This window comes from Leucopleurus acutus (genome assembly GCF_964270905.1).
Source record: "Leucopleurus acutus genome assembly, chromosome: 20".
NCBI lineage: Eukaryota > Metazoa > Chordata > Mammalia > Artiodactyla > Delphinidae > Leucopleurus > Leucopleurus acutus.
In genome coordinates, this window is record NC_139162.1 from 51,626,908 (window position 1) to 51,650,235 (window position 23,328).

The 23,328-nt window shown below is 59.3% G+C and overlaps 1 protein-coding gene across 1 annotated transcript; it reads right to left on the reverse strand.

Moving 5' to 3' along the window:
• Window positions 1-1,063: 1,063 nt before the first annotated feature.
• LMTK3 (lemur tyrosine kinase 3) lies at window positions 1,064-20,909 on the reverse strand (the record flags this gene model as incomplete). Its single annotated transcript, XM_082861920.1, has 16 exons — window positions 20,863-20,909; window positions 18,776-18,888; window positions 17,758-17,891; window positions 17,346-17,496; window positions 16,761-16,837; window positions 16,164-16,282; window positions 14,003-14,090; window positions 13,503-13,651; window positions 13,028-13,112; window positions 12,822-12,943; window positions 12,516-12,665; window positions 9,482-12,003; window positions 6,358-6,773; window positions 4,850-4,985; window positions 4,551-4,688; window positions 1,064-1,257 (listed from the first exon to the last, which is right to left on the reverse strand). Exons 2-16 carry the CDS (start codon window positions 18,849-18,851, stop codon window positions 1,064-1,066), a joined length of 4,557 nt encoding a protein of 1,518 aa, XP_082718046.1. The 5' UTR covers window positions 18,852-18,888; window positions 20,863-20,909.
• Window positions 20,910-23,328: the final 2,419 nt, after the last annotated feature.

Here is a 23,328-nt window from a genome sequence, read left to right on the forward strand (position 1 = left end):
AGAGACCAGGACAAATTGAGAAAAAAGAAATCGAGACAAAAACCCGTGGCAGAAAGACATAATAGAGACAGGAAGGTGACGGGGACACGCAGACAAGGAGAAAGAAGTAGAGATGGGGTGATACTCAGATGAAGAAATAGATGAGAAGAAAGAGGCTGAAGACATGGGATGGGAAAACAAAGACAGAACTGGGACCGGGTGAAATAGGGAGATAAAGGGACAAAAAACAGAGAAATTTGAATGGAGAGGTTCAATTAGGTGGAAGGCAAGAGAATGTCAGACAGGTGGGTGGTCACATGAAGAAACAGGTAAACTGAGGCACAGTTACCATGGGCAGGGAGATAGATTCTGACCCTCGAGGCAGAGGGTCTGTGCCTCGAGGCACAGGCAGTGCCGTTCTGAGGTGTGTGGGATGTGGCCATGATCCAGTGTGGGTGCTGGCAGGTCATTTCTGAGCATTTTCCTCACCAGCACCGGCCCTGGGACAGCTTCTGGCCACCTTGCAGAAACCCAGCTCTGACCATAACCTGCCACCTTCCCGAACCCTCGCCGGCTCCTCGTCACCTCCTGAACTGTAAGTTGAGGCTGCAGCAGAAGTTGGTGATGCCGACACCAGACTGAGATCCAGAGAAGTGGAGAAGCCGGGGGTCTCGCTGCCACACAGGCATTTCTGCCTTTCTGAGCCTCGATGTTCCTGTCAGATGGGGCTGTGAGGATGGCCATATCTCCTGGACAGCACCCGGTCCCTGCAGCCTCCCCTCTTCATCTCCCGAAACACACACATGCCCCACGTTCCTCCAAAAAGTTGTTTTTTGTCTTTTTTAAATAATGTGAAAATGCCACGCGAAGGTTTGAACCAGAGGCCCCTCCAGGGGCCAGGCTGGGGTGGGAAAGGGGAGACGCGAGATGGGGGGGTCCAGGTCCCTGAAGCCTTCGGCCCCTGTCTGGGGCTGGGAGTGGGTGAGGAGGGGCCTCCACTGTGCAGAGGGGCTCCAGGCCCTAAAGAGTTCAGTTCAGTTCCGAGAAAGGCGGCTCTCCAGGGAGGGGTGAGGGGCTTCCTGCCTCATTTGGCACCGAGGGGGTCAAGGGGCTCAGGGGAGCCGTCCGGGGGGCTGGGGGGCGGAGGGCCAGGGCCTCCTGTTTGGCACATGGTGGGGGAGGGGGAGGGCCCGGTCTCGGGGGCCTCCCCGGAGGCGGCGTCTGTGGTGGTGGCAGTGGCTCCATCGTCCACAGAGGATTCTACTCTCAACCCCTCTTCTGGGGGTGCAGGGGGGTCAAGTCTTCGGGGAGTCAGTTCTCCACGGGGCCTGAGGATGGAGGGAGAGGAGAGAGAAATGGAATTACTGGGCAGAAAGGCTCATGGCTTCTGGCTTGCCGATCGGAGTGAAAACCAAGCCCTCACCATGGGGAGCACCCCACCTGATCTGCTCTGTCCTTTTTCTGTCATTTACTCCCGCCCCCGACTCACTCTGCTCCAGCCACAGTGCTCTGCTTCCTTGCTGTTCCTCCAAGCACAGTCCTACCCCAGGGCCTTTGCACTGGCTGTTCCAACTGCCTAGCATGCCCTTAGCCCTTCCCATAGAACTCAGGCCTCCGTCGCCATGCCCCCTCTTCAGGGGTCTTCTCCGGGCCATTCTCAGTCAAGCAGTCGTCCCTCTCACCCCCCAAGGTCATTCTATCTCACTGCACTATAGTGGGGACAGGGGTTGTTTGTTTTTTTTTGGCGGCGCCGCATGGCTTGTGGGATCTTAGTTCCCCAACCAGGGATTTCACCTCGGCCGTGAAAGCACTGAGTCCTAACCACTGGACTGCCAGAGAATTCCCTTCCACTATAGTTATTTTCTTACACATTTCTCCTCTGGGATAATCTCAGTCATTGTCCAAGAGCTAGCTTCCTGTCTGCTTGCCCCTCTAGACTGGAAGATCAGAGAGGATGGGACTGCATTTGGTCACTGCTGCATCCCCAGCGCCCAGTAGAGGCCCTGCAGAAAGTGCCGTCCCACCAGACTTTCCCACCATGATCCCTTCTCTCCCGGCAGAAGGAGAGCCTCCCACCCATACAACAGATCCAGAAAACCAAGGTCTGTGGGGTGGAGACTCTCAACCAGGGCTACCCACCGGGCACCCTCCCACTCCACCTCCCACTCCTCACCTGAGTGGCCTGGGTCAAGTCATTGCCCTCACTTCCAGTCCCTGAGCCTCGGTTTCCCTCCCTTTAAATGGGGAGCATGACCCTCGTGTCCTTTTCAAAGGAGTAGGGAAACTCTGAGATTCCTGGCATCACTCAGCACCCAGGGAACGTGTGTGAAGTGGGCAGAGCCACCCCCCAGCCGTGGTCTTGAAACCGGCTCAGCAGCTTCCCAGCCCAGCTGCGGAATAGCTAAGGACTGAGTAAAGGGATTTGGGATTTTGTGTGATCGGGCCCTCCCTCTCCTCTCCAGGTGAACAAAGGTGAAGTCATCCTGGATTGCTGGCCCTATGGGCCTCAGCCCTGACTCAACACTTGGCTGGTGTCCCCACGCCCTGGAACCCACCTCACCCTGTCCTCTTGGGGGCCTCTGAGAAGACCTCTGGGAGGAAGTGACATTTGGGGGTGAAATCTGAGGATGTTGTCAAGTGAAGGGTCAACCCTCAGCCCATCCCTCCTGCCCTTGACTCTGTATGTCCTCTCCTCTCCCCCCTGGAGCCTTGCCTGGCCTCCTCCCCAGCCTCCCTGCCTCCACTGGCCCCCACAAGGCCCGGGAGAAGTCTTCCTACACCCGGGGCTGATGCTGCCCCTCCCCAGCTCACACTCCTCCCGTGGCTCCCTAGTGCCTCCAGGACAAAGTCCCCGCCCCTCAGCTTACCCTCAAGCCCTGTGGGGTCTGTCCTGCTCTCTCTCACTTCCCACACCCACCCCCCTCCACCCAACTCTGCAAGTAACCTCCAGACACACCCGCTTCCCTTCTGTTCCATGAATCAGCCAAGCTCTCTCCTGCCTCAGGCCCTCTGCAAGCTGTCCTGTCTGCTAGCACGCTGTCCCCTTCCCCTTCACCTAGTTAACGACAACCAACCCTTCAAGTCCCCGGTTAAAGGACCCTTCTATCACCGAGGACACAAAGCCCTTTCCTCTTGTCATCTGCTTTCTCAGCAACCCTGAGTTGGCACTTATTCACTTACTGTGGGACTGTGGGGCAGTGCTGTGGGTAGGGCGGAGGGGGGCTCACTGATCTTGCCCAGCACGGAATCCCACGAGCCCAGTATAGCCGATGCAAGCATCTACTTCATTAAACGCAGTAACAGCTACCAGTTAAAGACCACTGCAGCGTGCAAGGGGACGATTAAGCCATTCAATCCCGTTAACAAACTTAGGAGTTAGATCCTGTTATCCTCCTCGTTCTACAGAAACTGAGGTACAGAGAGGGAAAGCGACTTGCCCTAGGTCACCCAGCCAAGAAGTGGCAGGGCTAACACCTGAACTCGGGCACAGTGTAGGGGAGCAGGTACGGAGTCCCCCCTGAAAAGAGCCAGTTGCACCTTCCCTCTACTTAGTTCTGTCCTCTGGGAACACCTCCACCCGCCTGGCCCAGTGCAAGCCCTGTATGCAGGGATGTTCTCCTAAGGTGGTGGTGAGGATTAGCATTATGGCGTAAGTGAAACGCAAGAAAGGTACCTGACAAATGCTGACTACTGGAGTGGACACAGACTCAGAGGCCAGGCAGCCAGGGTTTGTGCCCCGGCTCCTCATGCCTCTCTGTGCCTCAGTTTTCTCTTCTGTAAAATGGAGATGAGACTAGAATACACCCCATGGAATCATAGGGAGGATTAAATGGGGTAAGATGTTGCAAGCACATTCTAGGGTCTGTGAGAGTGCTGGCTGTTATTGCTATGGTGCTCCCTGGCCATGTCCTCTCTGCTCTGGTTCATACTAACCAGCTTTGAGCCCCCTGGTTTCCTCTGGCTTCTTGTCTGCCTCTGATCAACCTATGCCCCCCAGAGGAGATGGGATCAAGATCCATCAGGTACCAGACAGGAATCTTAGCACAAAGATGGGGCAAAGAGCGGAAAGAAAAAGAAAGAAAGAGGGGGAGGGAGGGAGGCAGGGAGAGAGAGAGGGAGAAAGAAAGACAGACAGACAGAAAAGAAAAAAGAAAAGAAAGAAAGAAAAGAAAAGAAAGAAAGAAATGATTTGGGGCTTCCCTGGCGGTCCAGTGGTTAAGGGGACGCGGGTTTCATCCCTGGTCGGTGAACTAAGATTCCACATGCCAAGGGACGTGGCCAAAAAAAAAAAAAAAAAGATGGGCAAGACTCAGAGGGGATCCTTACAGAAGGGAAACTGAGGCTCAGGGAAGGGCGTGATTGCCCAAGCCCATCTGATGGACACCTCTTGGTCTGAGCGGGTTCCAGAGGTGGGTGAGGTTTCACTGGTGAGCAGCCAGACTGAGAGAGGGGAAGGAAGAAACTGGGAGAGAGGCAAAGAAATTCAGAGAGATGGGGACAAGAAAGTGGGAGAGACAGATGGGGAGAGATTGGCAGACGTGGGGCAGGACCAAGGGTCTGAAGCACGATACCTGCGGGCCGGGCGTCGGGGGCCCGGGCGGGGGGCCCCGGGGTCTCCAGCGCAGGCGAGACGGAGAAGCGGGAGAAGCACAGGGGGGGGCCTGGAGGGGGGAGGAGGGGGAAATCCTCCGCCCACTCGAAACTGCCTCCTAGCATTGGGGGCGGGGGCGGGTGAGGAGGGAGAGGAGAGGACGCGGTCAGACTCTCAGTCACTTCTTCAGCCCTCCGACCCCGCCCCTCAGCAGGCCCCGCCCCGACGCTGCCCTTCCCATAGACCCCGCCCCCAACTCTGCCCCGCCCCGGCCCTCACCAAAGCCGCTGTCGTTGCTGGGAAACCCATCTCCGGGGGTGGCGGAGTGGGGAAGCGTCGGGGGCGCTGGGGGCGTTGACGGGTCCGTGTCCCCCTCGGGGGGGCCCTGGACACTCAGCTCGTTGGTTGGCGTCTCCTATGAAGGCATATTAGGGGAGGCAAGAGGGGGCGAACCGTCACATCGCACTCACTACATCCCAACAAGCAACAAACCCCGCTAACATTTCTGGGGCTTCAGGCATCCCAATTTACAATCGTTCTCTCTGAAGATCCCCTAATCTGCCTTCGAAGCCTCAGGCCAGCTTTAACCTCCCCCGGCCTGAAGCTCCTCCCCCGACCACGGAGTCCCGCCCACAGCTAAGCAGTCCACTGCAGGAATTCTCTCCCGGCTCCTTAACGCGCTGCCTCCACGGAAGCCCCTAACCCAGGACTGTCTCCGTAAGTCCCGTCCCGTCTCCATGACCCTTACTCACGTCCTAGATCTCGGCCACAGGCGTCCAAGTGCGGGCCCCACAACTACCTGCTCCTATGGTCCTCCAAACCCTTAACCCATTTTGAGCATCTCCGGACCCTCCCGCGAGCCCCTAAGCCCCGCCCTCTGAAGAGGCCCCGCTCCAGTTTGTTTCAGTGCCCTAGGCCTCAGCTCTTGACCCTGTTCTCACTCATCTCAGAACCTTAGTATGCCCTGCCCCAGGTTCATCTAGACACGGCCCCAGTCCACAAGCACTACACCGCCCTGTTTTTCTCTTCAACACTAACCTCCCAGGCTAGTTACTTTTAACACAATCCCCAACCCATCTCTCTTAGCCCCGCCCCAGTTCATTAGCTGTGTCCCATCCCTGAACCCACTACTGCACTTAGTATCTTAACACTACACAAGCAGCATCTCTTTAAGCCCTACCTGCAGCTTATCCATGGCCCACCCCTAGTGGATAAGATCCCCTCCATCCTGAGCCGGCCCCTCGGCCTCCACAACATTAGAGCGCTGGTGCAGAAACCTCATCCCGAACTTCACTAGGCTCCGCCCCCACTTACAGACCACGCCCTAATCCTCTCACTTTCTCCTTAGCCTCTGACCACCAGGTACCGCGCTTTCCTTCCGGATCCGTTCTCATGTCCAGGCCTCTCCCTAGCCCTCCAGCACCTTCCCCCACCCCAGGCCCCACCTCTGCTCTGGACTCGGCCCTTCCCCTGGCCCCGCCCCATCCCCAGGCCCCGCCCTCACACTCAAGGACTCATCCTGCCCTATTTCCCTAGCCAGCCTCTCCCCAGGCTCCGCCCTCACCCTGCAGGCCCCGCCCCTACTTGAGGCGCGGCCTTCCTCCAGGCCCAGCCCCGTTCCCTGGCCCCGCCCTTACACTCAAGGCCTCATCTGGTCCTTCAAGTCCCGCCCCATTCCCTGGCCCGCCCTCACCCTGTAGACCCCGCCCCCAATCTAGGCGTGGTCTTCATCCAGGCCCCGCCCCTCCCTAGACCTAGCCCCGGGGTCCTGCGCGGGGGCAGCCCACCTGGTCGAAGAGGTAGACGGTCACGTCCCCGTGGAAGGAGACCATCTTGCGCTTCCTCTCCAGCTCGCTGTCCTCGGGTTCGTCGGCCCCGCGTGGAGACTTGAGCAGCCCCCGCAACGGGCGGGCCGCGTCCGTGTCGGCGCTGCTCACCACGACGGGCACCGGGGCTGCCCGCGCTCTCCCGGGGCCCCGCGGCCCCGCCAGCGCGCCCGCCGCTGCCGCCTCCTCGTCCTCCTCCTCGTCCTCGTCCTCGTCCTCCCCGTCCTCCTCCGACGGCCCCGACGCCCCCGCCCCGCCGGCCTCCCCGCCAGCTGCCCCGGCGTCCACGCCCTCCCACGGGGGTCGCCGCGGGCCCGGCCCCGGGAACGGCGTGAGCGTGAGCGGCGGCAGCGCCAGCGAGAGCCGCGAGAGCTTGGCTGCGAGGGGAGACACCCGGTGAGCTCCTGTTCCTGGGGAAACTGAGGCATGCCCTCCCGCCTAACTCTGTGTCCTTAGGTAATCTCAGCCACAGTCTGGGCCTGTTTCCACCCTTGTGAACCAAAAGGCTGCACTGGGGGTCTCCAAGCAGAAGGGTAGCGGTCTTCCCCCTACTCCAGTGCTTAACCCTCCCCGTGGCTCCCCAGTTCCCACAGCACAAAGCCCCAGTTTCTCCCGGGGCCACCAGGCCCGAGTGCCCTGGCTGTGCTGACCTCTCCTGGTTCTGTCCCCACCTCATTCTGGCTTGACCTCCATCCAACCACATGGGCCACATCCCCATTCCTCCCACCTCTGAGCCTTTGCATAGGCTGTTCCCTCTGCCTGGAACTTCCTTATCTAACTCAAGTCCTATTCATCGTCCAGCTCTGTCTGGACTTTCAAAGCCTTTGGAGATCTACCAAGAGGTCAGGCCAGGCAACCCGCTCTGCACCCCATAGTACCAAGCACCTCGCCTTCCTAGCGGTTGATCTCAGTATAGAACTGTAATTCTGTGGCAGTGTGATTAATGTTTGCCTTGCCACAGAACAGAGACTGAGTTGGGCTCATTCTGGCTGCGTCCCCAAACCCCAAGCACATAGAAGTACTCAGTCAATATTTGTGAATAAATGTTCCCTGCTAGACAATGTTGACCAAGGTACTTTCTTTCCCTTTTTGGCCCTCAATCGCCAGAAAATTGGGGTGTCTAGCCATCTCCAGGTCCTTTCCCTGCCCTAAGACTCCTTGATCTCAGCCTGCTGGGGGGGGAAGGACTTCAGGTCCCTGGAGGAGGAAACCTCACTTCAAATCCCAAGCCTACCCTGCTCTCTTGCTGTGTGTCCCTGGGCAAGCAGATCCACCTCTCTGAGCCTCTGTTTCCTCACTGGTAAATGGAGGGGCCACTCATTCCTCCATTACTGCATAAGTGAGCTGTGTGCCAGGCCCTGTGGGGGGCGATGGTGGGGATGAGAAGAGGGTCAGGGCAGGGCAAGGAGAAAGATGTATGTGGACCGAGTCACTCTCCACCCCTCATTCACTCAACTCCAGCTTCACCAGCCTTTTGCTATTCCATGAACATGCCAAGTTAATGCCCATCTCAGTGTCCTCTACCTGAAACATCCTTCTCCCAGATGTCAACCTGGCTCACTTCCTTCATGTCTGCTCAGAAGTCACCTCCTCATTGAGGCCTTCCCTGACCACCCATCTCAAGGTGATGGGGTGGAGTGGGGCTTTATAGAGGAAGCTATCAAGGGCTGTGGATACCCAGAGGAAGGACAGGGTGACAGTCTTTCGAAATCAGGAAGGCTTCCCAGGGAAGGGGGAATTTGAGTGGGGTCATGAAGGATGAGTAGGAGTTCACTGGATTTAAAAAAAAAAGAAAGAAAAGCATGCTCTTCGCACCCAACAACACCGACCCACCCCACCCCCGCTTCAGATCCTCTGAGGCATCTTAGTTGCTCATCCCCTGTCATTTTCATGCTGCCCAGGGTCTTTCCTGACACAGCTGGTTGCAAACTCCCCACAACAACCTTGAGGAAGTGGTAGTGTTCTAATGCCATGGGTTTGAGGAAGGAAGGTTCTGTGCTCAGTCCCCTTCCTGACCTTTCCCTCTTCAGCCTCAGGCTCCTCTGGCAAACAGAGAGAATAACCCTTCCCTCAAGTGTGGCTGTGAGGTTGCCAATATAAAACAGGCCCAGTCATTTATAACTTTCATACCAGTATTTAAGGAAATCAGGCCTCTGGATGATTCCAGTGGAACCACAGTCCCTATGTCCACATCTAAGCAGGGGCTGTTTATTTTACTCTCCATTTATCTTCTCTTAAATTGTCCCCTCTCTATGACAAACTATTTCCTGTGTTCCTATCAAAACTCAGTTTCCAGAAAAGGCCTTTCTACTAGGCTTTCAAGCCACCAGTACTGGGGTGGGCAGGGCAGGGTCTGAGGCTCCCTGGGTCTCAGCCCTGGACAGCTCAGGGCCTGGTGCACAGGAGGCCTGGCACAATGAATAGATGCCTCAGCTTGTTGGAAAGTTTAAACCAGAGATCACGCACTGGCAGCCCAGCCCACAGAAAGGCTTCTTTTGAGTGGTTTCAACCATTAATACACCCAGAACTCTGGCTTAAAGGGGGAAAGCAGCAGATTTGGCAACACCAGGTGGGCATTCCTGAATGGAGCTGAGAAGTAGCTGCATTTCCTCCCTAACTCCTACCCCACGTCTCCCAGCTCTCATTCATTCATTCATTCCCACCTGTCATTCATTCCCTTATACTGTCTGACCCCTGTGGGCATCTGAGTTTGCATCCCCTAGTTGATGTGAATTGTGATGTAACAGCAGGTGCTTAGAAGTGCCAGGCATTGGGCCAAAGGCTTTGGAAGTCCTAACTCGTTTAACCCTCACAATCCTATTAGGTAGGCGCTATCCTTGTCATCCGTTTTTGGCAGATGGGGAAACTGAGGCACAGAGAAGGTCTCCTGTCCAAGATCACAGCTAGGAAGGGGCAAAGCCAGGATTTGAGCCCAGGGAGTGTGGCTCTAGGGTCTGCACTTGTCACCATCAGGCTGACCTGTCTGGTACCTGGGAGCCTGAGCTTCTCAACTGCACCCTACATCTTGGAAGGAGCTGGGCCTCGGCCCCCAACCGCGCTCCCGTGCTCCCAGCAGCCTGCTCACCTTTGATCTGCTCGCTGTTCCCCTGAGGGGGTCCCAAGTCCAAGAACAGTCGTGGCATCTCGGGGCCCTTCCTCTCGGGCTTGGGGGGGTCCCCGTCTTCGTTGGGTGCTGTGTCTCCGCCGGCTCTGCTGTCTGGGACCCCGGGCTCTCCCTCGGAGGCTGCCTCCGGCCTGGCTCTCTGGGGCGCTGGCTCCGGCCTCGTCGGCTGTGCTTCCAGTGGCGGTGGAGGCGGCTGTGGCCTCGTGCTGTCGACCCATCCGGCCTTTGCGTCCACGCCGCTTCCGAGGCCGCCGCCGGGGGCCATCCCCATGCCCACTGGGGCTCGGACCCCACTCCCGAGGTCCAGCCTCCCAGCCCCGGGGGCTCTCGGTGCCCCCCCAGTCTCGGGGGCTCTCCTCTCGGTCCCGGGTTCCAGCACCCCGCTCCTGGGGGCTAGGCCAGTGGGGCCAGGGGCTGTCTCCCCGCCGTTCAGGGCCAAGACCACTGCGCCAGGTGCCAGGGCTCTCTCCAGCGAGGTCTCTGGGGCTGGCTCCCCGTTCATGGGGGCTGGAGCCCCACTCTCGGGCATCTTCTCCCAGGGCCCTGGGGCTCTCCAAGGCCCAGTCTCTGGCAGCCTCTCCGGGTTCCTGGGGAGTCTCAGGCCCCCATTCTCTGACACCTCCTCGATCTTTGGGGGTGTCAGGCCCCCATTCACCAGCACTTGCTCTTCTCTCGCCGGGGACCCCGGGCCCCCATTCTCCAGCACTTTCTCCTCCCTCCTTGGGGGTGGCAGCTCCCCATTCGCCAGCACTTGCTCTTCTCTCTCTGGGGACCCCGGGCTCCCATTCTCCGCCACCTTCTCCTCGACGCCCAGGGCTCTCTGTTCCCCGTTCTCCAGCACTGTCACCCCGTTCACGGGGAGGCTCGGGCCCTCTTGCGGGCTTGGGGCTTGCTTCCCGCTGTCCAGGACTGTGGGGCCCCTGCTTGGGCCCGGGGCTTTCTCTCGGTTCCCGGGGCCTCTCGCCGCCCTCCTGGGCCCTGTCTCGCGGGCGGCTGCCCCCTTCTCCCCCAGGAGCTTCCTTGTCACGTCCTCCCGCAGGGACATCAGCAACTGCTCGGTGCTCACTTGAACTACGAAGGTCGGCTTCTCCCGGGCCCCCGGGAGCGGGAGGGGACCCGGGTCTGGGGGTGGCCGGGGCGCTCCCGGGTCGGGGGGCTCGGGGGGAGCCCGTGGTCGAGGGACCCCTTCCTCCTCTGCTGCCCCCCCACCGGGGAAGGCTCCCTCGGGGGAAAAAGGGGTCTCGGTCTCGTAGCCGCTGTCGCCCGGTTTGGGGCCCGGAGACGACAGGCCTGAGCCAGGACTGGCCACGGCCGAGGGGGGGTCGGGGGACACGGCCGGGTCCGCGGGGGCCCGAGGAGGTGGTGGCGGCGGGGGGGGAGCGGGAGGTGGCCCCCGCCCGGGGTACTGGGGCGCCGCCGCCCCCATGAGGGGGTCCAGAAACTCGGGGGGGGCCGAGGCGGGGGGGTTCAGGGGCAGGTCGGCCAGGGAGCCCCGCTCCGCCCGCAGGGACGAGTCGTCCTCGGGGGGATGGGGGCAGCCAAGAGCAGGGTGGCCGCCCCAGCCGGCGACGGCGTCCCCCCGCTCCAGGGGCAGGCAGGAGCAGGCCCCCTCGCGGCTGCACAGGGGACAGGGTAGGGGGCCCCGGCGGCTGGGGCCCCCCCCAAGGCTGCTGCTGTCTTCCCCCGGGGAGCTGCCTTCCTCCTCCTCCTCCTCCTCTTCGGCCCACGGGGTGGCCCCCCGCTCCCCCAGCACCTCGGCGGGGTCTCCTGCCAGGGTCTCCCCGGCGCCCCGGCCCTCGGGGTCCCAGCCGCTCAGGAGGAAGCTGCCGGAGGCTGAGGACTGGGCCGGGAAGGGCCGGGCCGCCGGGAAGAGGGGGGAGGCCCAGGTCTCGGACACCAGCTGGGGGACCTCGGGGGGGGCCTGGGGGGCCTGGGGGGCAGGCACTCCTGGGTCCAGGGGGTCCCAGTCATTGGGGAAGAGGGGCTCTGGCGGGGAGCCATGCTCCTCGAGGCGGATGTAGTATTCGCTGCTCACGGAGGGGCTGCGGGCGCTGATGACCGGCAGCACGCTGGGCGTGGACAGCGCCTCGTAGAAGGGGTTGGAGGGGTTGGCGTGGGGGGCCGGGGGTGCGGACGCCGGCTGCCAGGTGGGTGCCCCCCCGCCCCGACCGGCCCCCCGCCGCGCCTTCTCCCACAGGCACTCAAGGTTGAGGCCACGGCTACTCTCGGTGACCGTGAGCACGTCGTCCGGGTCAGCCCCAGGGAAGCCATCCAGAAGGGGGAACGGAGAGGACAGGGTCCCCGGGCGGGGCACGCTGTGCTGCGGGGGCCAGGGCCAGGGGAAGGGACCATCTCGGGGGGGTGGCGGCGGCGGCGGGGGCCTTGGGGGCCGCTCGGAGAGCAGGTAGGTGAGCTGCAGTTGCAGATCAGAGGCCGAGGGGCGCTGGGCAGGCGGCCGCCAGCAGGACTGCAGGATGTCGTACCTGGGGGAGGGGGAGGAGGCAAGAGTGAGTAGGGCAGAGTCCTGGGGGGCGGGGGGTCACTGGGGGTGGGCAGAGACCAGGAGAAAGTGGGGGGCAGAGACCCAGGGAGAAGAGGACCAAGACCCAGAGAGAGGGGGGAACAGAAACCAGAGAGAGGGAGACAGAGACCTAGAAGAGGAGAGGACAGCAAGGCACATGTGCAGAAATGAGGGTTAAGGTGGCCTTCGCGTTTGGGTTACAAGTTGTGGAATCAGAGACAAGCAAGCAGCAGGGGTCTTCTAGGGTTGGAGAAACTAGGTTCAAACACCAGCTGTCACTCCATGCCTCAGTTTCCCCGTTCCAAGTAGCAGATGCTGGCGGAAGGGGTGGGGACGTCCCCACTCCATTCTAGGGCTGGCAGCAAGTGGTGCAATTGTGGAGGGGGGAGAGTGTGAAATGACGCAGGGGATTCTGGGATCATCCTGGGGTGGGAGGTGGAAGGTCAGGGGTCCGGGGTCAGGCCCCGCCCTCACCAGTAGTCCCCGTAGGGCAGCTTGAGCCTCGGCCTGGCCAGCTTGACGTGCTGCTGACGGACGACGAAGGCGAGGACCTCCTCGTCTGATAGGTGGCGGTAGGGCTGTGCCCCAAACTCAAACAGCTCCCATAGGGTCACCCCTAGGGACCTGCGGGGAGCAAAGGGCAGAGGAAGGTCAGAGCCCTGCCCTGACGGGCCAGGGGGCCTGCCCTCCAGGCCTCAGTTGCCCCATCCGTAGAACCTGTGACCCTTCTGCCTTCCTTGCCCTCCTCGGCCCCCCCCGTCCCCGGCCCGGGCCCCTCACCAGATGTTGCTCTCGCGGCTCTGGTCCACCACCATGAAGGTCCCGTGCAGCTCCCCGAGGAGCTCGGGCGCTGCCCAGCGCAGCGGGATCCACAGGCGTTCGGGGGTCAGGTAGTAGTCCTCCTGGGTGTGGGCGGCACGGGGCGCGGTCAAGCAGGCCGGAACGCCCCCCGTCCCCTCCCAGCTCTGATGGAGGCCAGCCCTCACCTTGTAGTTGCTGTGCGCCAGCCCGTAGTCTCCGATGCGCACGGTGAGGTCGGAGGTCAGCAGGCAGTTGCGCAGGGCCAGGTCGCTGGGGGCGGGCGAGAGGGGCGAAGTAAGAAGGGGGTAGCTTGGGGAAGCCCGCCCCCCCTTCCTAGACCCCGCCCACTTTCCCGCACTGCTCCCCTTCCCTCTTCTTTTCCTCCCTCCTCCTCTCCTACCTTGACTCCTCCCCCTCCCCTGACTCCTCCCTCTCTTCTGTGACCCCCTCTTCCCTTCCTGACTCCTCCCCTACTCTCCTGACTCCGCCTCTTCCCCCTGACCCTCCTGGGCTTTCCCCCCTTTTTGTGTCTCCCACTCAGGCCTCCTTCCATCCTTAAACCCCTCCCCTGTGGCCTCACCATCCACCCCCGTAGCCTGGCCTCTTTCCCCTAAGTAGTCCCCTCCCCCCTATTCCTCCCGGTGGCTCCCAGGCTGCCACCTGTGCACATAGTTGTGGGAGTGGAGATGTGCCAGCCCGCGGGCGATCTCCAGGCCCATCCTCTGCAGTGTCCGCAGGTCTCGAGGGGGCAGCTCAGGGGACAGGCCCTCGGGGGGCCGCTGGGCCCGGAGGTAACGCTTCAGGTCCCCCTGGGAGAGAGGGCAGGGAGGGGTCAGCACCACCGCCCCCTCCCAGGCACCCACACCAGGCAATCCGAGGCGAGGATGGGATGACCTCTGCCCTCAGTGGGCAGCCCCCTCTGGGCCTCAGTTTCCCCTGCTGCTTAGAAGCGCACAGGAACAGCACCCACCCACCTCATGCGCTAGTTCAGGGTGCACCACCTGGGGAGTGAGTACTCATCTACAGAGATGGCAGTGCTGGTCACAGGTGTTGCTATGATGATGATGATGATGATGTCACTGCTGCAGATCCCTAGGAACTGCCCTGAGTCCTCACCCCGCCCAGCTCCCGGCTCTGCCTCCCCTGCCCCAGACCCTCACCAGTTGACAGAACTCCATAATCAGCAGAAAGGGCAGTGTCTCCACGCAGACGCCCAGGCACTGAAGGACGTTGGGGTGCTGCAGGCTCCTGCGAGGGGAAGGGGTTGCCTGGGTCAGGAAACAGCCCCTTCCATCCCACCCCAGCCCTCTGTCCCACCCCAACCTCCCAGCAAAACCAAACTGTTGCTTCAACCTCTTTGGTCTCAGTTTCCTTACTCCTTCCCCACATCCCCACCTCAGGACCACCCCACTGTCTCCCAGTCCCTGAGCCAGACCCCCAGGCACCTCCTTGCCCCTCCTTCTGGCTCACCACCCCCTCAGCCTTTCTTCCTGCCCCCTGACTCTTCCCCCTCCCCTGCCCTCCCTACAGCCCCAGCTCAAGCCTCCTCACCTCCTGGACTCTCTTCTCAGCCTCCTGCCGGCCTCCCTGCCTCCAGTCTCTCCCTTCCAGTCTGTCCCTGACCCGATGCCCACCTGCTTATGACCCTCCATGGCTCCCTGGTACCCTGGGACAGAGCCTGGCTCACTCCTTGGTCTTTCCTGCCCCTCTGCCTTCCCCAGTATCATTCTTCACGCCTGTGTACCGCTCTCCAAACTCACAGGTGCCTGCTTAGGCTCCAGGCCTTTTGCATGTACGCTTCTCTCTGTGGAGAACACTCTCCTCTCATCAAAGTCCTCCTCATCCCTTAGTTTCAACATCATTTCCTCAAGAATTGTCACTGTCCCCTCCAACACTGGGGGATACCCCTCTTTTATCCTCACATTGTGGGCAAGAGTCAGGCTTGGGGGTCTGAATCCTGTCTCCTTCTTTCCCAAGTGTGTAACCTCACAGAAGTCATTTCACCTCTAGATCTGATCTAACACGGGAGCCACCGGCCATATGTGACAACTGAGCTCTCGAAATGTGACAGAGGTAGCTGAGGAAAGACATTTTGAACTTGGTTACATTTTATTTAAGACGAATTTAAATAGCCATAGGTGGCTAGTGCTTGCCAGCACGGGCCTAGAGAGAGACAGGCAAGGAAGCAAGTAAAAGGATGAAATAATGACAAACTAGGATACGTGTTATGCAGAAAATACACAAGTTGATTGGGAGTGGCTGGTTCGGGCTGGTTCGGGACGGAGCATTCCAGGGTCCTCCTTAGGTGGGGGAGGGAGAAAGGGAGTGTGTGTGTGTGAGTGTGTATGTGTAAGGGAAGGCCTTTCTGTTCTGAGACCCAGGAAGGGCGAGGGTTCCCACCATCTGAAACTGGGGCTGGGTGAGGCAGGAGTGATATTCTAGACAGAGGGAACAGCAGGACGGCGGTCCTGTGGCAGGAAAGAAGCTGGCATGTGGGAGGGTCAGTGGGGAGACCGCGTGGCAGGGGGTGAGAGGGCTGGTGGCAGGAAGGGAACAGGGCTTGTGGGCTGTAGGGACCAGTGGGATTTTGTCCTGCAGGCCACAGAAAACCATGGGAGGTTTCAGAGGAAGGGGCTAAGAAAATCTCTGGGCAAAGCTCACTTTTACAACCCTCTGATAAGAGGTCCCCGTGTATGCGCCCTTTCCATGACAGGGCACTCACTACCCCACAGGGCATTCATGTAACAAATGTTTATTTAATTCTTGTCTAGAAGCCCTTAGAGTGGAGGGGAGACCAGGCAAGGGAGGGACAGGGTCCGGCCTTCCCAGACCTCCCAGTCAAATGGGGGCAGAGGTGGGAGGACCCTGGTCTGTGATTCTGATTCGGTCCTTCCTCACGCACAAGCAGGGGCCTGAGGAAGGGAACCACCATGAGGTACCCAGTGCCTAACACAGGGTCATCTCGCATCCTCTCAGCTGCCCTCTACATGAGGCTGCTCAGACTTCCTGGACTCACTTTCCAGATGAAAATACTGAGGTTCAGAGTGGAGAGGGGCAGGTCTCCAGCTCAGCTTCTGTGCTGTCCCCTCGCCTTCATCACACTGCCTTCATTTCCCCGGCTCTGTCCCAAGGAAGAACCTGAGGCTCAGGGAGGGAAACTCTCTGGACTGAGTGGCACAGCCAGGAAAAGGTAGATGGACGATTCGAATCCAGATCTGACCCCACACTGCACTCCTCCCACTTCCCAATGTTACCTCCCTGAGGCACAAACTCAGATATTTGGGCCTTCCGAGCCCCACATCCAGCGAGAAGTCCCCATACCTGTACGGCTGTGCTTCTGAGATGAACTTGCGCTGCTCCAGGGGCCCTGCGCTGGCTCGGAGCTCCTTTACCACCACCTGGGCTGGGGTGTAGTCCGAGAAAATCTCTCCCAGGATCACCTGATCAAGGGGGACCCAGGAGGCAGCGCCTGTGGTTTCCCCAGCCCCATCCCAGGGACCACCCTCCACCCCACTGTAAGGCTCCCATCTTCCCCCTCTTTCCAGCCTCTTCCTTCAAATCCCACCACCCTCGTACTCCCACCAGACGCGGGGTTAGAGACTCACAGGCCCAGAGTCCGATGGACGCAGGGACGGGTGGAAGGATGGACAGACGGACGCGTGGAGAGCCGGATGGCGAGGCGGAGTGGTCAATGGAGTGAGGAGGGAGGCGCTGACCGACAGGTGGCGGGGGGATGGAGTGGACGGGAGTGGGTGAGAGGTGAACAGAGGGGAGGGCAATGGGTGGGCTGAGGGGGGCAGGGGGACGAGGCAGGGGGCAGATGAGTAGTGGTGGGAGCAGGGGGGATGACACAGAACAGGAGCATCGCCCTGGATCGTATGCACCCTCCGCCGCCCACCCCCAGCCCCACTTAATTACCTTCCCGAACCAGCCACTCCCAATCTCTTGCAGGTAGCTGAGGTGCTGGCGGCTAAGGCCCAGGGGGGTGGTCATGTCTGGTGGGGGGCAAAAGGGAGAGGCACCTGAGCCTCTCTCCCCTCCCAAGTGCCAACAACACCCCTCAATTCAGTGGGGACTGGGGTCAAAGCAGACACAACAAATCTGTTTTCATTGGCTGCCCCAACATTCCACGATGGGATCTCTGCCTCCTCATTGGCTGCCCACAAGGTTCCAACGTCCAATCTGTCCTTCCCTTTGGCATCCCAAGCTCCTATGACATGACTTCAGCCTGCCATCGGCTACCTCTGACATTAAGATCTAGGCTGACCTTACCATTGATTGCCCCACAAGAATCCCCAAATCTGGTTGTGGATGAAGCAATGGCTTCTACCAAGATGTTCTCTGACTTCCTTCAGGCTGCTTCCAAGATTCCGGGGCTCCCACCTCTGCCTTTCCCCTTGGCTGCCTTGGGCCTCTGCTCCCTGTTCCCTGAGGGAAAACTCTCAGGGCCTTCCACCCTGTCCCGTGGGGCCATGAGGCCCTAGTCAGGGTGCGGGGCAGTACCTGAGTGTGATGGCTGCGGGGCAGGCATCGGCAGGGAGACCTCGGCCAGAGGGAGAATGTAGACATCAGGCAGCGACTGTGAAGAGGAGGTCTCTTCGGCGGGGGGAGTGTACTCTCCGGAGCAATCCTCCCCTTCTGGGTTCTCAAACTCCTGGGGCCGGGAGGGGGAGGGGGGGAGAACACAGGGCTGAGACATGCCATGGTCCTTCTCATCAATACTATCCCCATCTTTCTCATAACTGTCCCCCAATCCCAGTCCAATTCCCATCCCAAGGCTCTGGACCTTGCCATAACTTCAGGCCTGAAGGGCTCTCAGCCTCGCTACGCCGCTCTCCCTCCTACCACCTGGATTGAGGGGGAAAGGACTTGCTGGCGTCTTCCTCCCGACCTTGAATCCCCTCGTGCACCTCACCTTGAAGCCGACATCGCCCCGTTTGCAGCACAGACAGGTGAGGAGGAGGAAGATGAAGGCCAGCAGGCCAGAGCAGGAAATGAGGACCACGGCATAGGGAGGAGCCAGAGGGGCCCGGCCCAGGGCGAATCCATCTGTGGGCACAGGACTGGGCTGGGGTCCCGGCTTCAAGGCCCTGGTTCCCGGATTCCTTGCCTCTCCTCATCTAGCTAGTCTTCACTACAACTCCCATGATGCTCTGCAACCAGGGCCCCTTGGCAGAGGAGCCGGATGGCCCAGGGCATTGTGGGAGTTGTAGTTTGGGGCCTTCTCAAGTGGTTGGGTTGGGGGTGGGGTCCCTCCTCTCGCCCCAACCTGGGACTCCCCCCCATCACCTCACCCCCAGGCTTGGATGAATTTCAGTGAGGATTGAGGGAAGGAGGAGTAATAGTGGAGCCTGGAGCTCTCAGAATTTAAAATACGCTCCCACAACAGCCTTCTTACCCCCTGTTTGGGGAAGAGGATGAGCCCCCAACTGCAGGCTGGGAGAAGATTCTTGCCCCATGCCGGAACCTCCTAGTTACGGGGGTTGAGGCTTGTTTCTTTTAGGGACGCTTGGAGCACACACATGTCCTCTGTTCCCAACCCAAACCCCTGCGAAGGCAGCTCCGCAAGCCTTGGGTCTCCCCCAAAGCTAGAGACAGCCTCCAATGCTGTGTCCCCCTTAGAAACAGTATTCCTCCCCTCTGTCCCCAATTCTCCCAGAGGCCCTGTCCTTCCCGGGCTCCCTGCACACACCTGCACACATGCGTGTGCACACACACATGTTGCCCGAACGGACCCCCTCCCCACCCAGCCCCCAGCCTTCCTCCCACAGGCCCTGCTAACACAGGCACCGTCCCCGCGGCTCCCCAGGCCCTGGCTCGCTGCGGGAAGACGCCACACAGGTGATGGGGCCAGAGCCCCGCAGACAGACCTCCAGGGCAGGCCGGGGTGGGGGTGGGGGCCGCTGGACAGCCGGATGGCCGGACAGACTTACCTGGGTGGGCCGGGGACGCCAGGCAGCCGGAGGTGGAGACGGCCGCGAGGAGGATGAGGGCGCCGGGGGCAGGCATCTTGTCGAGGATGGAAGGGAGGTGGAGGTGGTGGCGGCTGGGGAGGAGGGGGGGGCGGGCCCTCAGCCCCCAGCCATGGGGACCCGCGCGACCCTGGCCTCCCCCCAGCCCAGGAGAGGGGCAGGAGACTCAGGACAGGGGGAGGGAGGGGCTGCTTACTGGCTCAGGTACCCCCCTCCCCCTCTTTGAAGGGACAGACAGATGAAGGGATGGAGAGGCGGACAGAGGAGAGGAGCTGGGGAGCCGGGGTTGCTGGGGGGGAGAGGGTAGGATGGGGGGGAGAATGAGGGCCCCGCCCCCGAGGGCAGCCGGGATTGGGGGAGCAGAGAGCCTGTCAGAGGAAGGGTGGGAGGAGGGAGGATGGAGGGAGGATGGAGCGTCGTCATGGCAACTGGCTCCCCAGTAGCATTGGCTGCCAGGAGGGAGGGGAGGGGGAGGGACAGACAGGGACCAGCAGACCCTTGTGTGGGGGGGACACAGGGCCCACAGTGCCTGGCCTGGACACTGCTGTGACATGCTACCAGCAGGGACACGTGTGCTCCGCGCCACGATGCAGATGTCAGGCAGGCACACACAGCCCACACACGGCTGACACACGTCGCAGAGACCCTCATAGACAAGCACATCACATACAAAGGTGGACAGCTATCGGCAGACGGGGACACGTACACGTCACACACAAAGACGCAGGGATGATAGGCTGCACTAAGAACGCACAGGCAGGCCGGCCCCCTGCACAGATGCACCCGGCCACGCAGGAACGTCAAATGCATCACAAAGACCCACACATGCCACAGACAAAGTAAAGCCCAAATCCACAGACACACACGCCACAGACAAAGATCCACACAGACACCACGGTGACGTGTCAAGGTACAAAGTCACGAACACAGACATTCCACAGACAAATGGGCAACAAAGAAGACCCACAGACACACGCATCACATACACAGATAAACACACACATGCACATCATACAAACACGCAGACATCACTTGCACGGAGACATACACGTGACACACACTAACACAGACACAAGTATACCATGCACGAATATACACAGACACACAGCAGATACATGGAGAGACCCGCACATCACATATGCAACTACACACACACAACACACACACATATATAGATACAGATACATCAAAGACACACACGTCTCACACAGACCCATTTCACTCACATGAATACACAGAGACACATGTCACACACCCAGATACACATGTACAAGCACAACTCACACATGGATATAGACGCACGGCACATTCAAAGACTATACAAAGCTATAAAAGTCACCTACAAAAAAACACATAAATATATTACACTGATACATCCATATTACATACACATATACACAGTGACACACATTTTACATACAAGAAACATGCAGACACACACAACACAAGCACACACATTGAACACACAGATACACACATTGCGTACCTCAACATACCTGGGCACACACATCACAGATGTACACAAATTTCACACAAGGTTACAAAGACACAGTACCCCACCGTGGTCACATACACACAGGCATACAGAACACATACAAAGATACACACAGACACACGCATCACAAATACCCACATTTCCTATGAGGTTACATAGCCATTACACAACATAGGCACTTGCCTCATACAAAAGATAACATGATCATAGTTTATTTATTTATTTTATGAGCATTTACTGCGAGCCAGGCATTGTTCTCAGCGCTTTACACATATTACTTTTAAATCCTGACATCTGCCTCCGAGACAGGTTCTTTTATCATTCCCATCGTACAGATGAGGAAACAGGCACAGCGAGGAGCAGACATCTGCCCCAAGGCAGCCGGGAAGTGGCAGATTGGGGACTGGAACTCGGTCCGTCAGGGACACAGACAAAACAGACAAGGACGCACACATCACGTGCCAGGCCGCCGCCGTCTCGGGGTCACCCTCCCCCACCCCCGCCCCCGCACAGCACCCCGAGCTGCAGACACACCGGAAGCACGGACGCCCACCCTGCGCGCGGACGTCTCTGTAGTCAGTGAGCCCCTGCGATGCGTCCCTCCCGGCTGAGGCTGGGCGGGAGCTGCGCATCTCAGGCGCAGTCTCACTACACACAGCGGAGGCGACCCAGACACCCCATCCCCAGAAGGCCCACCCCCGCCCCCCGCCCCCAGTAGGGGTCGAGGACCCACCGGGTCCAAAACGCGCAGCCGGCGCGCTCAGAACAGGCGACCCGAGGGGAGGGGGAGGGAGAGAGGTTCAGTGAGGCTCATTGGAGAAACTGAGGCAGGTTCATCAAACCAGGAGGGGTGGTAGGGAGGGGGTGCCGGGACCAGGGCTGCAGGGTGGACTTATCATACGCAGGTAAAGAGTACGGAAGTGGGGGCTGGGGGATAAGGAAAGATGCAATTATCTGCCAGGGTGGCTGAAGGGCACAGACCCTGGAGAAAGCAGAGGCTCATGGGAAATGTAGTCCCAGCCCTGAGACTTGTGGGAAATGGAGTTCTGGTTCATCCAGAAGGGAGGCTCGGGTTAATCGTCACCTTCCCCCGCCCGCGCCCCACCCAGAGGAAGCAGCGGGTAGGTGAAGGTAGCAGGAGGCGGGTCACAGCTCCCTGAGTCTTTGGAAATGACGTGGGCAGAACTCTTGGGTCCTAGGGAACGGCACAGGTGGGGTTGAAGTCCTAACTCTGTCCCTGGTTTGCTGTTAGTTCATTTATTCACTCAACAGACGTTCATTAAACCCACTGTGCTCAGCCAGACCCTATGCCAGAATTTGGGGGTGCAGCACGGAAGAAGTCAACCCCTTCCCTGCGTTGACTTTGGGTGTGGGTAGGTGCATGTCACAGGGACTTGTGGAAAGTCCTCTAGAGTTTTTCAAACTAAGAACAGTAAGCCATTACCGAGGGCTGGCATCAAGCTCTTGGGTTGTGACCAAAGTTTTTTGAAAAATAAGATAGAATAATCTAGAACATCTGGAGGAAATATATATATATTCCTCCTGCCCCCCTCCCCCCGCCCCTCCATTGGTCACAGGAAAAGAAACAAGAGAGTACACGATAATAGCTGAAATACCATCTGAGAGAAAGTGACATGAAACTGAGGCCCGTGGGAATGAGCCAGAGAAAAGGAGAGGGAACAGTGTGTTTGGGCAGAGGGAACTGCAAGTGCAAAGAGGAAGGTAGGAGGTGGCTATTGGGGAGGGGGAGGAATGAGCACAAATATTTAGTTTGTTCTCATCGCAGGCCAGACACTGATGCACACCCGCCCTCACCGGCCCCTTCCTAAGATGGAGGCAGACCCAAACACACCAGCCTCCTATTCACTTCTTGAGACCCGAAGGGCTGTCCAGCCTCAGAGCCACCCCCAGTGCTATTCCCTCTGCCCTAGTACTCTTTTTTTTTTTTTTTGCCCTAGTACTCTTTGCCTTGCTCTCCTCCTACCTCTTTCCTTCCCCTCACATATCTGGGCTTTACTGTCACCTTTCAAGGAAAGCCTTCCCTGACTCCTCCCCCAACCTAAATTACATCCCTCCCATCCTCTTTCTTATTGCATTTAGCACTGTTAGAAGTTGCATGTCTGTGTTCCAGTTCCAGGGAAGTCCAAGAACTATACAATTTAAATGGGTGAATTGCATGGTATGTGAATTTTGTCTCAATAAAGCTGTTGAAAATTGCTTCAGAGGGCTTCCCTGGTGGCGCAGTGGTTGAGAATCTGCCTGCTAATGCAGGGGACACGGGTTCGAGCCCTGGTCTGGGAAGATCCCACATGCCGCGGAGCGACAAGGCCCGTGAGCCACAACTACTGAGCCTGCGCGTCTGGAGCCTGTGCTCCTCAACAAGAGAGGCCGCGATAGTGAGAGGCCCGCGCACCGCGATGAAGAGTGGCCCCCGCTTGCCACAACTAGAGAAAGCCCTCGCACAGAAACGAAGACCCAACACAGCAAACATTCTTGGGGGCCGTCTTGGAGGCTGCCTGCTGCAATCTGGGACCAATATCACATGGGGTGCAAATGACTGAATATTATCCAGCCCTGTTTGTCTGTGACACTCAGCTTTCAGACCTATGGCTGAAATGTTCCCAGTGGCCAGTGACACTCCTGACAACCCCCGGGGGACCTGCTCTTTTCCCGTGACCTTGATGCCCTTTCTACATCCATCTGGCTGTCCCCATGTCATCTGGCTTTGAGCTTGTGTGTCTTCACGTCTGCTATTAATTTAAATGAGGCAGAGTCTACCCTCTGAATGCAGAGAATGAAAAGTTGTGGGTTTTGGGGCTTCCCTGGTGGTGCAGTGGTTGGGAGTCCGCCTGCCGATGTAGGGGATGCGGGTTCGTGCCCCGGTCCGGGAAGATCCCACATGCTGCGGAGCGGCTGGGCCCGTGAGCCATGGCCGCTGAGCCTGCGCGTCCGGAGCCTGTGCTCCAAAACGGAAGAGGCCACAACAGTGAGAGGCCCGCGTACCGCAAAAAAAAAAAAA